Source organism: Cryptomeria japonica, chromosome 9 (genome assembly GCF_030272615.1).
Source record: "Cryptomeria japonica chromosome 9, Sugi_1.0, whole genome shotgun sequence".
Taxonomy (NCBI): Eukaryota; Viridiplantae; Streptophyta; class Pinopsida; order Cupressales; family Cupressaceae; genus Cryptomeria; species Cryptomeria japonica.
The window spans coordinates 703,186,291-703,204,685 of record NC_081413.1 but is presented as its reverse complement, the minus strand read 5'-3'; the positions used below and the strand labels follow the sequence as shown (position 1 = coordinate 703,204,685).

The window sequence follows — 18,395 nt, the reverse complement described above, 5'->3', positions numbered from 1 at the left end:
TCAAAGTGGATGAGCAGAACGGAAGTCAAATCAGAACTTATGAGAAGGAACCGGCAATAAAAATGATCATAACTGAATCAGTAGCACCTACACCAGAACAAAATGTTGAACCAATCACTCCGGCAGTATCAGAAAATTCAACAGTAACTAAAGATCGGGACAGAGGAACAGAAAATCAAAAGACTCCTAGGTATGCAAGGTTGAATCATTCAGAAGATCAGATCATTGAAGACAAAAGAAAAGGAGTGATGACAAGAAGAAGGTTGGCAGCTGATGAGGTATGTTTAATTTCTCAAGTTGAACCGACATCAGCAAATGAAGCTTGTAAAGTTGAGTGTTGGATGAAAGCTATGGAAGAAGAAATAGATTAGATAGAAAAGAATAACACATAGACTTTAGTTCCCCAACCTAAAAATAAGAATGTTATTGGAACTAAATGGGTTTTTAGGAATAAATTGAATGAAGATGGACAAGTTGTGAGGAATAAAGCTAGATTGTTTTGTAAAGGATATTCTCAGAAGGAAGGAATTGATTATGATGAAACCTTTGCACCAGTAGCTAGGATTGAAGTTGTAAGATTATTTCTTGCTTATGTCGCACATAAGAACTACAAGGTTTATCAAATGGATGTCAAGTGTGCATTTCTGAATGGAGATCTTGAAGAGGAATTTTATATTGAGCAACCTGATGGATTTTCACTTTCAAATGACAAATACATGGTTTGCAGGTTAAATAAATCTTTATATGAATTGAAACAAGCCCCTAGAGCTTGGTATGCAAGACTAGATAAATATATTTTGAAGCTTGGTTTCACTAAAGGTAATGTTGATAGTAATTTATATTATAAGATCACTGATGATGACATATTGATTATTGAAGTCTTTATTGATGATATCATTTTTGGAGGTGAAGATAAGTTGTGTATGGAATTCTCTAACAATATGAAGAATGATTTTGAGATGTCTATGATTGCGGATATGAGATTTTTCTTAGGTTTGCAAATTACTCAAACTGATAAAGGTATTTTCATCTATCAAACTAAGTATGCTAGAGAGTTGTTGAAGAAATTTGGGTTGGAAAATTCTAAACCAGTTGGTGCTCCGATGATTACAAGTGAGAAATTGTCAAAGGAAGATGTATCTACACCGGTAAATCCTACAAGGTACAAGTCTATGATTGGAGGTTTGTTATATCTGACTCAGACTAGACCGGATATAATGAATGCAATTTGTATTGTATCAAGATATCAGAGTGATCCTAGAGAGAATCATGAGAGTGCAATGAAAAGGATTTTCAGGTATTTGCAAGGAACAACTGAATATGGTTTGTGGTATCCTAAAAATGATGACTTTACATTATGTGCATATACAGATGCAGATTGGGTTGGAGATGTTGATGATCAGAAAAGCACATCCGGTGGAGCTTTCTTTCTTGGAAAGAAACTTGTTTCATGGATCAACAAAAAGCAGTCATGCACCTCCTTATCTACTATTGAAGCTGAGTATGTTGTTGTTGCTACTAATTATACACAAGTTCTATGGATGAAGCAAATGTTGAAGGATATAAAGGTGGATTGTAATGAACCGATAGTTATTCACTGTGATAACTCTGTTGCTATTGATATATCAAAGAATATGGTATTTCATTCTAAGACAAAGCACATATCTATCAAGTATAACTTTTTGAAGGAAAAGGTGGAAGCAAATGAAGTTAGATTGGTTTATGTGAACACTAAAGAGAAGATTGCAGACATCTTCACTAATCATTTCCCTAAAAAATCATTTGAGTACTTCAGAGACAGATTGGGGGTTTCTACCCCTCTAGTAGATACCTGAGTGATGTTGATTGGCATCAGTCCGGCATGCACTTACAGAGCTACTACTCATTCTAGATTGATGTGTTGGTGCTACTACTCAGGGGGAGTAGTCAGTTGTAAGAATCAGAGGATTTATGATATTTATGTCAGATATTTGGCATTGATGTCAAAAGGGGAGAGATATATATGAAAAAATGGAGCTTAACAGAGATATATTCATTAGGGTAGTTTGGTTCAGAGATTCATTGCTATATCATTTTGTGGGAGATTGTTGGTTGTCTTCCATGGGGGGAAACTTGTTTGGCATTTCTTGGCACTTGGATGTTTTTCACATCTAGTGTTGCCATCAATACCAAAGGGGGAGATTGTTGGCAATTTGGAGGAATTGATTATGTGTTGCATTGATGGCAACACCGGCAATTTTGGTTATTTGCCGATTTCCAATTGGTTTCGGTAGAGTGGTTTCATTATGATATTAATATGGTGTGCTCTGGTATGCTTTGGTTTGTGGAATTGGTTTGGATCTTTCATTCATGCTATTCAGATGTGTATCACGATCAATTGGTTCAGGATTTGATGACTCAGATACTATCATTTGTTCTTGTAAGCCTTTTGGTCATCGGTAAGGGTTTTACCGATGGAGCTTTGTTGAAGATCTTTTGATGCACGTGATAAGTGGTGTTGGTGCGGCTTCTAGATGGCTTCTGGGATGTTGTTGGTTATCTTATTCTTGTTCCTATTGATCAGTGGTGTTGGATTTGGTTTATGGCGACCTATTTTGGGTCTGGTGTTATCTAGGTTACGGATTGGTTTATGTTACGTGTTGGTGGATGATCCCGATGTGTTACCGGTGGGATTTAATGATTGGTTTATATTGTTTTCGACCTAAGACAACTTGGTTGATCATTGGATTGTGAGTCTATGTTATGAATTTGTTGTATTATCTTTAAGGTGGCTGACCTAATTGTTTAGGTCCCAGGTTGGTATAAATATGATGTAAGATCTCTTTGTAGATCATGGGATTATGGGCAAATGGGATATAGGATTATCTGTGTGTGAATAATGTTGTAATAATATGCAGAGGTTTTGGTCGATCATAAGTGATCGAATTGGGTTTGTGGAAGAGGTTTAAGGCCTCTGGTATTGAGCTTAACTGGAACTGTACTCAGGCATAGGAGATGCTATTCTTGCAGTTCAATCTTCATTCTAGATTGTAGTCCAATGTTTTCTGTAGTCAGTGAGGCTCCTTTTGTGATGAGCAGTACTCTCTAGGTTGTTGGCCTTCCTGCATGTGCAGGCCCCTTCATTTTTTAATCACTTACTTACTGTAGAAGTATTATCTGACTGTGGGTAGGCTTCCCACCGTGGTTTTTCCCTTTACCGGGTTTTCCACGTACAAATCTTGGTGTCATGTGTTCTGGATGGATGGTAATTGTTTTGTGATTTATGTTTATGCTTAATTGTTATATCAGTTATTCTGATATTTGGTTTATGCATTACGGTATTGAGTTTATGTGTTCCGGTAATAAGGATTTGAATGCTTGAAGTTCTGTAATCCAGTGACAATTGATTCACACCCCCCCCCCTCAATTGTCCTCTGGTTATTTGAGTTTTCTAACAAAAACAACCATACATCTCCCTCCTTTATCCTTTAAATCCATTTTGGGTCCCTATATCCCAAAATCCACCATCATGTATCCCCCACATGCTAAATCCATTTTGGGCCCTTATATTCCAAAACCCCATCCTCCATCTTGCCTTGTTCATCCCCCCATACACAAATCTCATATCCCTATCACCCATCATAAACATCCTACTCCTTTAATTCTCAATCAAGATCAACAAAGGCACATATCCCCACATTCCATCCAACATCCTACATCCATTACTCCATCCATATTCCCTCCATCTCCTACTCCTATGCACACTCCTTCCAAGGCTACTAGCAGTAGTTTGGATGCCAAATCACAAATGCATAAAGATACACATCCACAACAATATAAAGATGACCATATCCACTCAAAAAAACATGTTCAAACAAAGCAAGATCTGATAAAACAATACAACAAATCCCAAAGGCCACAAAGACCCACTAAAGCAAAAGCAAAAACAATGTGGATCTCAAAGAAAAAAGAAGCGATGCATCAAACAGAAAAATATTCAATAGCATCCAAAGTTTCTAGTCCACAAGCTAAACATCCTTTCCCTCCATCTTCTAAATCTATTTTGGATCCCTATGTCCCAAAGTTACCTATAATTACTCCTCTATCATATCCACATACTCCCTCCATTCCTCCTCCACTCATCCCACATCCCCCACAACATCTACCAATGTTGGTCTTGACAACATCTCCCTATCACACTCACTTTCCATCATTTTGTCCAAACACTTTTCCACCCACCATCACTTTAATCCCCTCATTCTCCTTCACAATCCATCCACTTCTCATTTTCATATTGTTATAATGTCATTTTGAATCCTCGTTTTACATCCATTTTGCATCCACTTTCATTGCCATACCATCATAATGCAAAATTGTTTACTCACCTTTTACACATCCATATTCATTTAGTTCACATCCTTGCATCCCATTTTAGCTTAATATTCATCTTGCATTTACCATCATGGAGTGAAATCGAGCGTCTATCACATAGCAAGCACACATCAAACCAAATCAAAGGACAAATCCTCATCAAAAAAAGCTATTAAGTTTGCATTTTCTTGCTCATTAATTGTCTTTTTAGTTTTCTTTTTATCCTCCAATTTTGAGTTTTTTTCTTATTGATGGTGTAGTTAGATTGTTAAATAGCTTTCAATCATTCTATTGTGTAGTTGGATATTATTCTTCCTCCACTCATCCCACATCCCCCACAACATAGCCCAATGTTGGTCTTGACAACATCCCCTTATCACACTCATTTTACATCATTCCATCCAAACACTTTCCACCACCATATCCCTTACATCCCTTATATCTCCCATCAAAGCCATCTAGTCCAAGCCTTTGCTTAGTCCACTCATTCCTAATAAAGTTGTACCAACATCCAGTGATCACTCCAAATGGACTCTTATTACCTTGATATGAAACTTGAGGCTTGAGCCCTCCATCCATCTCCCTTATCAACTATCTTCCAAATCCATTTATCCTCATCCATCTCCATCCATAAATTTCCTCTCAAAAAATCCAAAAATTTGAAAAATGTCAAAAAAAAACAATAGAAAAAAAAAAAGTAAAGTAAAGAGAAAAGTTTGTCCAAAGGGGAAAACTTGGCAAACAGGCATCATGGACAAGTACCATGAATTAAACCTGGCAAACAGGTGTCATGTGTAATCCCCCTATCCTTTTGTTTTCCACACTTGGGGGCAAGTTCTTCTAACCATCTAGCCATCACCTCCTCCATCCCAAAGCTACCTACCATACCCAACATATCCTATCCATTTCACTTCCTCCATCCTACTTTGGATCTTGATAAAAGTAAAAGGTCATCATGTATACATGCTTTGGACACCTCTTAGCATCCATTTCCCCATCACAATTTTTCCTCCATTATCCTTCCTGTCCACCCATCCTTCCTCCCATCCATATAATCCTTTTGCATACCTTTATAGTCCTTATCCACCCATCACCCTATCTTCCATTCACTTCCATCAACTTCCTATCATCCTATCATTCCTCCTATCATATCCCTACTAATGCCTTGTTACATGTGAAATGTCTAGAGTGGGGCATCTTATTCCTTCGTTACATAGTCCTTGGAGACCCTATCACACCCACCATCCATCCAATCATATCTTCATCTAGCAATCCTTCCCTCCCAATTCCTCCCATCTCATAATCCTTTCATCTCCTAGTCCTTATCTCATAATCCCTCCATCTCCCAATCTTTTTCATCCTATCCTCCATTTCTCAATCCTTCCCATCACATATCATTTCATCACCTCTTACATCCCTTGTCATTGGTATCTAGCTCTAGGCTACCCCCATGCAATCCAATGCCATCCATCCAATCAGTCCATTTGCTCCTTTCAATCCACCATCGCATGCAAATCCTATCCATCTCCTTCAGTTGTCCAAAAGCAAACACCAATCAGATCATCCAATCATATCCATGGTCTTGTTCCTAGCCTTGTTGCAAGCCTTGATCACAATCCAATCATCATCTGCGGGTGCATTCTTCCCAATCCTTGTGTTGTTTTGGGATACATCGTTCCCACATCAACAACATCCCATCAACGATCCATCCATCATGGATTTTCATCTTGACTGGGGCAACATCATGTCTGTCTATAGATCCTCGTCCATCATCCATAACTCTTGTACATCTTGTAAATGGTGTCTTGTACATGGCATTGGTTGTGTCGCCAAGATCGTATCCCATTAGTTGGTTCTTCAACAATCATCCTTGAGCATCTTTGTCATCGTGATCGTATCAGGTACCTTTTGTCATCTAGTCTCGTCAATCCCTCATCCAATCATCAGTTTGTGCAGGATGTATCCTTCCTCTAGTTAGACAACATTGAATCTCATCTGTCAATTATCCTTTTGGCAAAAGATATTTGAGACACTCAAGTTGGCTTTGATTTCTTTTTTATCTTTGTTTATCTTTATTTGAGCTTCATTGTTTTGTCTCCTCACGATCGCCACGATCCATTATATCATGGTGTGCTATGACTGACGAAACTTGGGGCATGGTCTTGGTTTCTTTTTGCTTGCGTCTGTCTTCTTAATGTGTCCCTTGTTGTTCCTTCATAAGGTCTCAGCTATCTCATGTTACACTAGGGCATATCTTTTGCTTGTGGTTTTTCTAGTATCATTTCCCGCAAAGTTCTTTGTAACTCTGTGTGGTGCTAGGCTAACCTTTTTGTGTCTATTTGTTGAGTCAGTCCATGCATTGGTTATGAAATCACCTTGGTTCCTCATACTCCAGTGCCTCATTTACAATGCTAAATTGAAATAAGTGTTCCCTGCATGCTAACCCATTTCCAAGGGTGATCATGCTCCATGATCATTTCATACATATCATTCCTTGTTTTTGCATTCACTCTTTTTTCCTATCTATTTTTGCTTTTAGGCTTCGTTTTGTATTGTCTTTTATCATGTCCGTTGGGGTAATATTTATTTTGAGACGTAGCTTGGGCTTTTGTTTCCCATGCACCCTCTCAAGGGGGCTTCATACCTTTTTCTTCATCCGCTTGGGGCATTTTTCTTGCTTCCTATTTTTGATTTGTGGTATCTTATTGTCTCTGCACCGATGCTATTCTAGTGCCATCGCAAAGAGGGGCAAAATGTAGACACCTAAATTTGATTATTTGGATTTAGCTATCCTAAATGTCTTTAATTAAATAGTTACGCATTGTTTAATTAATTAGTGTTCCCTCCTCCTAGCTAATTAATTTTATTAATTACACTGTAGTCCCCTTTTAATTAATTATTTGACAATCATAATTATTTAATTAATTAAATCCACCCCCTTTAAATAAATACATCAAATGCATAATTTGACTATTTAATTTACCTTTTATCTTTTTCCTCCTTTTCCATTATGGAATTAATTAAATTAATTCCTCAGATTTCTCCTAACTCTAACTCTCATCTAACCCTTCTTCTAACCTTACCGACCTAGCTAACCACAAATTTTAGTCAAACTCGTCCTCTTTCCTTCACCATGTGTGTGCACATTCCCAAAATATCTCAAATTTCCTAGAATTTAAAGAAATTTCTTAAAATTTAGGTATGTGGGAATATCTTCATTTTGGAATAGAACCTTCCTATTTGGATGTCTCTCTCCCAAATAGGCATGTGTCCTCAAGGACACGCCATTCCTCCCCATGACACTTGTCTTTCACAGACATGTCATTTTCATCCATGACACTTGTCCTTTACAAACATGTCATTTCCATCCATGACACTTGCCCTTCTTAGGGACTAGTGTCTCTTTTTCATGCCCCCTCATCTCCCGTCCTAGCCTATTTAATCCTCTCATTTTCTTTCACAATCCATCCACCTTCATTTTCATAGCATCATAATGTAGAATTGTTTACTCACATTTTGCACATTCATATCCATTTAGCATACATCCGTGCATCCCATTTTAGCTTAATCTTCATCTTGCATTTATCATCATGGAGCGAAATCGAACATTTATACATAACAAACACACATCAAACCAAATTGAAGGTCAAATCCTCAAAATGGAGCTATTAAGTTTGCATTTTCTTGCTCATTAATCATCTTTTTAGCTTTCTTTTTATCAACCAATCTTGAGTGTTTTGCTTGTTGATTGTGTAGTTAAATTGTTAAACAACGTTTAATCATTTTATTGCACACATTTTCACACACAATAGTACTATTACTACAATAATAATGATAAATATTTAAAATTCAATATTATAATTGGATTTTATTTTTAAAATAATATAAAAAATCCATATATTATTTTTAAAAATAACAAATAACAAACTAACAAGAAAAAGAAAAACGAAGATTAAATAAGATAAGACAAATATAAACTAAACACAAAAGATTGAAAAATACTAAGACGAGTATATAAATAATTATTGATATTCCTATTATTATAAAATAATTATCGCTGGAGCATTCAAGGTTGATATCAACATTCATTGATATTTTGGAAAAAACGAATAACAAAAACAAATCTTATTTATAAAAAAGTTATTATTGATAGGCAAACTTAACCACAATTGAGAGTACAAATTGATCTAATAAAGTTTAAGGAGAAATCTAATCGTATATATATTATAGTAAATATGGTTTGATAAGTTATTTATATAAACTTACATTTTATCAGTTGACAAAAAATTATTAGTTTTTTTAAAATCAAATTAATTAATCAATATTTTTTATAGATGATATTTGTCTAATTTAAATATAAATTAAACATATATAGAAAATAATAAATAGTTAATTCAATAATAATTTATAAAACAATGGTGTGTTTCATTCTTTTCATATTGCACTTTTTAGTAACTTGCCCTAAAAAATGAAGTTAGAAATTGCATAATAGGTACTTTAAGATTGACTTTAAAAAAACAAATCTTTCAACTCAGTTGAACATCTGATAAAAATAACTCGGAATGTACATAAAACTATGGATATAATTCTCTTTATTCTCATGAATTGACATTGTTCAAGCCTCCACATTTAAAGCTCTGTAACATATCTTCAAAAATGAAGTTTGTAAAAACTGATTTTGATGTATTACAAATGCCAAAATCGAAGAGTTAGGACCGAAGCATGCGGTGCTTCAGAGCACAAAAAATAACCTTTGCTGAAGATCGTGATGGATCTCAACGTTGAGGTATATACATTCTCTACATGCATTCCAGTGAACTGTAAAACACAAGCGGACTATATGCTTCAAAAAATTGAATGGAAATCAACTAGGCACTGGAAGTTTGGTATGCTCTGCTAATAACTGCTTTGAGAATTTACCCAATCTTTGCAGCACTCCAAAGAGTCCCTATGATCATCAAAATGTGATAGCCAGGTATTCAAATGAATGACCCAAGAAGCATCAAATGGATTCTAAGCAAGGCTTGTCAGCTCAATGACAAGATCGACATATAGATAAATATGTGAACAAGATGAAATTAAGTGCTGTCAAGCACAGACCAAAATTTTAAATCTTCCGAGCAGTATGAGGATTAAGCCTCATAGAACTGGATTGAGGGGTTGGAACTAGGGAAGATCAAAAAAATTGACACAAAAGCTAGGGGTTCAAAAATAACACAGAAACAAGTTCAAGGAGGCTTATTCCCAACCAAAATCTGACCACAATCTTTCAGTAAACGAAAAAAACAGGGTGAAGGAATTTTGTTTCATTGAGATTACATTGACATTACCATGATAAACTTAGGATGTGAGAGCAAGAGGAGAAGATTCAGATCATAATGAACATAAAAGTAAGGCTCCGGTCGCAACCAGTCGGAACTGCTTATAGGTTATTTCAGCTTGAACGGGGAAATGTATCATCCTTTGTAGTAGAAAGGACAGGAACCTGGTTTGACTCTTTTGAAGCAATCACTTTTGATCAATCCCTGAAAAAGTAGAACCTGCTGAGCTGCTTAATGTTGTAACTGGTGCTCCTGAGCCTAAAACCTCACCAGTAGAAGAAAGGGGAGCAGCTTGTGATGTAGAAATTGGCTCTTTGGACGACCCAGCAGCAGCTTCTGGCCGTAAATCTGAAGACGAAGATGATGGAGCAAGAGTGGCCGATGAGAAGCCCACGGGATAAGGAGCCACCGGCATATCAGTTAGAGAGGATGCAGAAGGACTATAACTGAGAGTCCCCAAAGGATGATCATATTTGCAAGTTGGTCCATATTTGCAAATTCCACGCTGCGCATAGTAAGAGCATGTTGGAACCCCCTGTTATTCACATAAAAAGATAAAACATTACGTCATGATAAACTCCAAACAAAAATAAAGGAAGAATGACTTTGGACGGTAAGGACAAACTATTAAAAGAGATCACGGTCCCGTAATTACATGCGTTGTGGCACATCATGATTTCTGACAAGATAACAAAATCCTGTAAAAAGATTTATATGGCAAAAACTGGAAATGTTCTCTAATATTGAGAAACCTATAAGAAAACATAAGAGAAAAACAGGTATTGGTATAAACATTGGAGTATCTTGGTGGTTTGATGTACTTTTACATACTTTTGCAATATATGTGATAGAAACTATTCCTAAATTTGTCATTCATGAATGATCAATGACAGCTGCAAACTATTTGGCACACAATGCGGCTGATTGGGATTCGATTCATGGAGAAGTCAAGGTCCCTTCCTCCCTCAGCTTAGGGCAGATACAACTATTAAAGAAACGTCTAGCTTTGGACACACTGCCTCTTGAGCAGAGTCTCAAATAACTTTTCTAGCCTTTCTAGGAAGAGAATTTTCTTGTAAACCCGCTTTCAAACTGATGTAACTTGTTTGGGGAAGTAAAATAAGATGCATTTACCAAAAAAGGTATTCAAAAAATGCCAACTAAAGTGCATTAAGAAACATCAGTGGTACCTAATTAAACATTCATGTGGAATGATGATAATGACAGGTCTTACACAAACAGTGTACAGTGCAAGATTTTCCTTTATAAATGAGAGCTAAAGCAATACAAATGTTTTCAGATAATTCAACTGCTAATTAATATAACCTATGTTTTTTATTGATTTCATCTCATGTCGATAGGCCATTAACGTGTGGCCCTTAGCTACCATTAATGGGTTTGTCCTCCCTAACCAAACGGGTAATTGAATGCTTGCTGATAAATAAACAGAACCAGAGATACAGACTATTATATAACTGTGAATGCAACATTATAATGATTTATAAGGAATTGATCTGGCTTATAATTATCAAGCTGGATTGATTTGGTTTCTAGGATGGCCTGACATGACTTTAGTTCTTTATACTGCAATATTCCTTCTTTGATTTTATGTCTCAATTGCAATTTCCTGCATTCTGCGCTCCGCAGCTGCCAAAATACTCCTCGTAAATTCATTTGCAGCCTTTATGAGCTTCAACGATGCCAGTGTTCTTGTTATGCTCTACAATTCTATACAATTTTGTTGAGTGCTGGTATCAACACACTACATCCACTTTTTGTTGCCAGCTCTAGTTCTACTATGATATATAGTACAGCTCCTTCAATGCTCATTATCTCTGTGTTTTGTAATTATCATTGTAATTTTTCTTTCGATAAATATTTGCAAATTTCTGAATCCTCAATTCCTGGGCGTCTAGATTCCACACAGATCCAGCCTGGCCTCTACATAGGACATATGTCTGGCAGACAAATGTCCAATCTGTGACATAACCCACCTAATTCTCCTTCACCTGCAGTGGAGGTCTAGAAGCATACAACCTGCATGTGCAGCTGAGAGGGCTAGAGGAAATAGAGGGCCACACAGACCAAAATAGCAACAATTCATTTTTGTTTATGTATATTTATATCCAACCTACATGCGCAGCTGAGAGGGCTAGAAGAAATAGAGGTCCACACAAACCAAAACAGCAACAATTTATTTTTATTTATGTATTATTTATATATTTATTGTAATGGTAAAATTTGCACACCCATGGCAATTCCCTTTTAATTTTGGCCCATTTTGATGGAATGCCTCAATACAGTTACATATCATCAACTAGAATACTATTGTGCTAAATTTGGATCATGCCCTGATCCCTATCCATCGACATTTCCTCTCATTCACATATTCTCACATATTTTTCATTCATTAGCCATTTATTGCAACCATATTCGCACCCACTTCCACACATTCAATCCATGCATTAAACTGATCGTTTTCCCTACCTGATTCATTTTCACATGGTGTAGGATTGACCTGGTTCGATCCCAAGATTGCAGAATTGAACATTAATTAGAACTTTCAAAGTTTAAATTTCTAATTTTCCTACGTCTTTTCACTAGCCATAGTCAACCAACTCAACATATGCTTGTGTGAATTGTTGCTATGTTTTGATATTTAAAGACATTCAATGTGCCCATAATTTCATATTGGATAAATAAACAAAAATTATATGGTAAAGTAACAAGTAATCAGTAAAGGAACATTATGCTAAGCTTCTGGATTCAATTGTGTATATTTTGTTTGCATCAATGTTTCAGATCACAATCCATGATCCATCATCAGGATGTGAGAGAGCTAATGAGAGAAAAATGGATAAATTGCAGACCAGGAACATTTGAATTTGGAGCTTAAGAAAAGGCATTGCATTAGAAGCATATGGGGCATCTGCATACTTGTGAATGTTGTCTACAATTATTCATTGAAAAACCGTAAACCCCGTCCATCCAGAGGGGTTGACCTAGAAGATTTTGACCCTAGCAATCTGGCAATCTTCCCAAAGGTGTTTTAAACACCGCCATCCTTACGAGCAGACCAAAGAAGTATGTACACTGCTGGTTCATTCCCATGCATCCTGTCATGTCCCCGTTTTCAATGAGTTCCCATGATGTTTTGTAAGCCCATTTCCCATTTCCCTTTTCCCATGGGCTTAGAGAAATAATAATAGGAAAATCAATTTATAACCTTTTAATTATGTTATGCTTTTTATGTCTTCATAATGTGACCAAATAAAATACTTTCATAAAGTGGGCACCTAGAGTGGGGTCTCTTGTACTCAAAACAATCTTTTATTGAATCCCCCTATGTGGCGTGGGAAAAGAAATTTGAAAAAAAGGTTCCTTTTTTGAGGGAAAGTAGGGCACTCAAGGACACTATATAAGCAAGGCCTTTTACCAAAGAATGTATGCTTGTTTTATCAATTCATCCCCTCAAATAGATCGGACATCTAATTCATCTAAAATTGGAGATTGGAGGATGGAACCCCCTTGATTTCCATTGCTGGATTAGCAGACGGAAACCCCTGATTCAGGTTAGGGTGATCTCGTTCAAATATTGCACTTGAGCTTCATTGTGGTGGTCAACTGAGGATTTAAGACTGAGTGGTGAAGAATTTGAGGGTTCCTTGCATAGGATCTAGTAGTGAATTTGCCATTGAGCTGGGTAATCATTTCAGTGTTTTAATTGCTGATTTTTGGTAGCTACACCAGCACCATTTCCATGTATTTGATGGGCGGCTTGTTGAACGCCATATATAATAAATTGATTGCTGGCTTGCTGTGATAACTGATTTGGATCTGTTGTTTCAGAAATATCTATAATAGTTAAACTGGAAATATATAATAGATATTGAATGGGCTGCTGTGTTGATATTTCATAAGTGTTTGTATTTAATTGCTGCAAATATATCTGATTTTTCTGGTAATCTAATCCTGATTTGTGACAGAAGGAATTCAACTATCGAGTACTGAAATATGTGAGGCGAGTAATTTTTTCAAATATTACTCAATATTCCAGTTGGGGATATTACATATCCAGGTTTATTCCCACATTGCTCAAGTTTGAACCCAAGGCACTCGGATTGGAAGCACACAGAATTTTGAGACCGTACGAACATCAAAGCATCTTCCAGACAGAGCATTATTTTTTGTATTTTGGTACATAATTCCAAAATGACATCAGCAGTATGCCCTCATTGTTGTTCCCAAAGCTACATGCATCTTTTCTCATTTGATCTTCAAATCTTCTTTTGCATGTTTATGGACCTAACCTCAAAATTAATCTGGGCTAATTATGCTTAATAGTTTGCATTATTTATTAGCCAAGACTATTTTTCATTTTTGTAAAACACTTTATGCCTTCAAATTTTTTTGGTAAACCCATCATTTCTTACATGACCTAGGGTTTCTTCACATTTGTAAGGGTTTCAGATCTAATTTCTGTTACATACCAGTCCCATAAGATTTGACTAGGGTCTGGGGGCACCGCCCCAGCGGGGACTGCTGGGAGCGGCGCCTACAGCCAGGGGCTCAAGGGTAGTGCCCCCAAAGCAAGAATTGCCCATTGTTTAATGGAGTGGGGTTGTTATTTTGGTTTGAAAACCAAATTTGTAAACTGCCAAAAAGGCTTCCTATTTAATTGGCTGTGGAATGTAAAAGACCAAGAGACATTAAGGCACTGTGTGTGCATTATATAGCACACAGCAGCGGATTACGCTGCAAGATTGTAATTTATTTTTCTCAGAATAATATAAGTGGACAGTTGTTTCTCTGTGATTTAGCCAACATTGGATAACTGCATTAAATCTATGTGTTGTGAAATTGTTATTTATATATTTTTATCTGCATTATAATAGATATTGTTTGATTGCTCCAGTCTGCCTAAATCCTAACAAAGATTCATTTGGCAACCAGCTCACAGGATCAGTCAATGCCATCGCACCATCAATCACATTAGGATCTTCCGAGTATAGTTCCATGTCCTTAAAGTTAAAGCCACAATGCCTTTGGATGATAATTACAATTATGTGCTAAACAAGATACATTTGTACAATTGTGAATAACAAATATGCCTATCTGTGGCTTTAATTGCAGCAAGGGGAACTCCACAGCATACAGTTGAACAAAATCATTATTTTTCTACTAAAGAATAATTTTTGCAGTACAAGATTGAAAAATAATCAAACGAAAATGAAATTGGATTAAAAAAGCTGATTAGAAATATCAAAGCAAAAGGCTCTGAAGTATAAAAAATGAGAGCAGCATTGAAACTAAATCAAGTGCAAATCTAAAACTCACAAAATCATAAATATTTGCATTCATCACCCTTCTACATGGTTCTAGCATTGTCCAGTGCAAGAGCAAGCAAAAATCAGGCATCAAACATAATTTTTTCCATGGAGGAATTTTATATCTCAAGCTTGTATATGTAATCAAGCTTGCACACATCAAAAGCCAGATAATGTCTACATGTGATTCTTTCTTTTAGGGGGGCAAAGATTTCTATTTTAGAAAAAAAAGGGCAAGAGAATGTTCTTTTACGTTCCCAGCAGATGCAAAAAACAATTGGTGTTCCAAATCAACAACCCTAAAATTTTGGTATCTGCACAAGGTTATTCAGAAATGCATTTCTCTTCATTGAGATTTGTGTTGAAGTATTTATCTAGATATTATGAAGGTGCTATAAAATTGTATTTAGGATTGGAATTTTGATATTCAAAATATTTGTACGAGTGTTGGAAATTGTCAAATTGTACTCTAACTGGGGCTGGAACCCAAAGGGTAAAGTCAACTATTTTTTGTGAACTTTAATTGACTAAATGAGGTTCCTACATGATGGTTCAAGGATGTGAAACATGGCAAGGATGATTACTAATAATACATACATAGATAATGCTGCAACTGGAACAATCTGGTAAAAGAAACACTCTGACTGCTGATTGCATTGCAAGTAGTTTTCACATAATACCATAAATTAAAAAACTAATTTACTTTGGGTATATTTTTGCCAATGATTGAAGGAATTCTTAAAGGAATTTTCTACAGATACTCAAGAAGGTACCATGCCACACAAATTATTTGAGATACATCACTTTCAGATCATGTTTATTTATTTTCCAAGGGTTCTGTATACAGATAGATAAACGATTCTGAACTACATATACCATACATGGAATTAGGGAAAAATAAAAGAGTTAATCTATCTTCTGGCAGAAAACAAGGTACATGTTACCAGCTTGTATTAAAGCATCTCCGCATGAGGCAAAAAAATGTTCAACATTTATAAGAAAGGACATTCTAATGTTGAAAAGATTTCATATATAAAAATAAATGACACAAAGAAAGAAAAGAAATAAAAAATAAGTACCGGGCGCGACGGCAAGCCCATAGGATTGAGTGCACAGTTTGTCAACAAATGCCTGTCCCTGGGATGATGGTATTTACATGTTGAGCCAAATCTGCAGCTGCCTGTTCTCATATAGAACTGGCATTCTGGTTGACCAGGTCTCTCTGGAAACACATGCTCTGCTTGTGTACTAATTGATGGAAACCATGTAGCCACAGGTCGGGATGAATATGAAGAAAATATACCTGGCATACTGGTATTCATTGAATCCATTTGGTGTCTAGGTCCATAAAATAAACCAGTTCCAGATCCAGGATGCAAACCATCAGATGATGTAATTGTCCCTTGTTCAACCTGTGGCATGTGCACAGATAAAGAGAAAGTTCTAATTAGCTTACTATCATTTAATTATTGAAAACATTAGCTTATTTTTCATTAATTATTAGAAAATAGAAACATCATATATTTCACAATATATTGGTCTAATTCACTGAGATTTAACTGTAAATGTTAGAAATGTCAATGTGTACCTCTGTGGCATTAAACTATTGAATACGCTATAAAAAATTTAATTCTTGATTCCTTGTATAAGTGTTATTAGTGCCAGTATTCATAAAAACTAAGCTATATCCTAATCCATTAATATACTTTTAAATGACCATACATCCATGCCTATAGTTAAGGTATAGACAAACAACACTGAAAAACACAAGAACCCAAATAACTGAACGTGAACTTACAGGGTATGAACTCCATCCAGGAACTGATACCATCCCCTGAGAAAGCATTAAAGGAACATATCCAGAAGGGCCTTGCAGATAGGAGCTGGACATTATTGGTGTCCTAGAAATTTGCCATGCTGGCAGCCCTCCTGCATATGGCTGAGGGCCAGGTATTGGTAAAGCAGGGACGGATGGATAAAAAGGAGACCCAGGTATTGTCACTGATGCTCCAAGTGGTTGCGGGTGATGAAACTTACAACTTGTTCCATACTTACACTGTCCTGTTCGTACATAGAAAGAGCATTCCTTCTCATTCTGCAAGAAACGAAAACAATATCAGGACAATATTAAACTTTACAAAATCATATTTTTTATTTCATTCTACTGGACGACATAAAAAATTCAAAATACCAAAGGTACAGTCACCTAAGCCAAATGATAATGAAAAACCAGAAAACAAGTTGCATAAAACAGGTGCTCTCTATAAACAATGACCTCGATTATCTGTGGTAGGATTTCTAAATACTAACATATTAAGTTACAAGAAGCGTGTATGCAGATGCCCATGCAGGAAGAGTTGAATTCAATATTATATGATTTAATCATTTAAGAATTCAACAGCACATGGGTGCTATTTAATTGTAGTGCCCACACATTGGCACTTAAACTCAATTTGATTACTCTGCATATAGACATATTATATATGATGTAATTGAATCAAAATCGTACTTTCTTTATGTTTGACACTATGTATCTGATTTTGTTTGATGATCCCTGATCCCTTACATATTTTGATGCTGTTGATCTGATTTGTTTAGACATTTCATATTTAAAATCATGTGGATGTGTTTTAAACTTTTACATTCCATAGGTGTTCTTTTCGAGGTCAGCCAAGAATTCATATATTTGTGCCCATAGAGATGAAGAACCGAGAGAACATGCGACTACAATAAAATGACAGAATGAACCTTGACCATGTCAAGAGCTACAGAAAAAAGTATCAAAAGGATGGGTTTTCATGCAAGTGAAACTCTGACCAGAATCAGGCTATGAGAAAGGTGTAGTTGGCATAAAACGCATATTGTTATGTTTGATAATTTTGGTTACTTGATAGTGTATTAATTAATTGTATTAAGTGGGTTGTCACTCTCGGATAGTTATGTGTCGGTTGGTCGACGGTTGTGTACCTCTCGGCAACCATCGAGTCCTTTAAATAGGTCATGTACCACCAAGGATGTGGTATGGTATAGTGGGATCTATTGTAATCCTTGGTCGACCATCTCTAGTCTTTTCTTTGTAATAATTGCATGTGCGAATAAAGATATATTTTATTGCCGTGTCTAGTATGCATTGTCATGTACATTATTATTTCCTATATTTAATTTATCAGTTGTAGCAGCAAACATTTTGGCGTCGTTGCAAACATTTTGGCGTCATTGCCTTAAAAGAAATCGGGTCAGCCTTGAGAGATTCATATCTGTAGACCCCATTAACGTGGTCAAGACCAAGTGATTAGGTGATCCGCCGACCCTCAGTCGGAGGAAGCACAAAGACGAGTTAGAGCCTGGAAGTACTCAAAGTGTTGGGACACTGAAGGTGGACATGTAGAGGATGCAC

General features: G+C 36.2%; 1 protein-coding gene across 4 annotated transcripts in view; it reads right to left on the bottom strand.

Moving 5' to 3' along the window:
- Positions 1-8,915: 8,915 nt before the first annotated feature.
- Positions 8,916-18,395, bottom strand: part of LOC131073922 (zinc finger CCCH domain-containing protein ZFN-like) — a 45,231-nt gene continuing 35,751 nt past the window's right edge. For all 4 annotated transcript variants that reach the window (XM_058010439.2, XM_058010437.2, XM_058010438.2 and 1 more), the window contains 3 exons: positions 16,797-17,093; positions 16,078-16,410; positions 8,916-10,206 (listed from right to left, as the gene is read on the bottom strand). In XM_058010439.2, the coding sequence (XP_057866422.2) occupies positions 9,859-10,206; positions 16,078-16,410; positions 16,797-17,093 (978 nt within the window). In that variant the 3' untranslated portion in view covers positions 8,916-9,858. The remainder of the gene's footprint in view (positions 10,207-16,077; positions 16,411-16,796; positions 17,094-18,395) is intronic.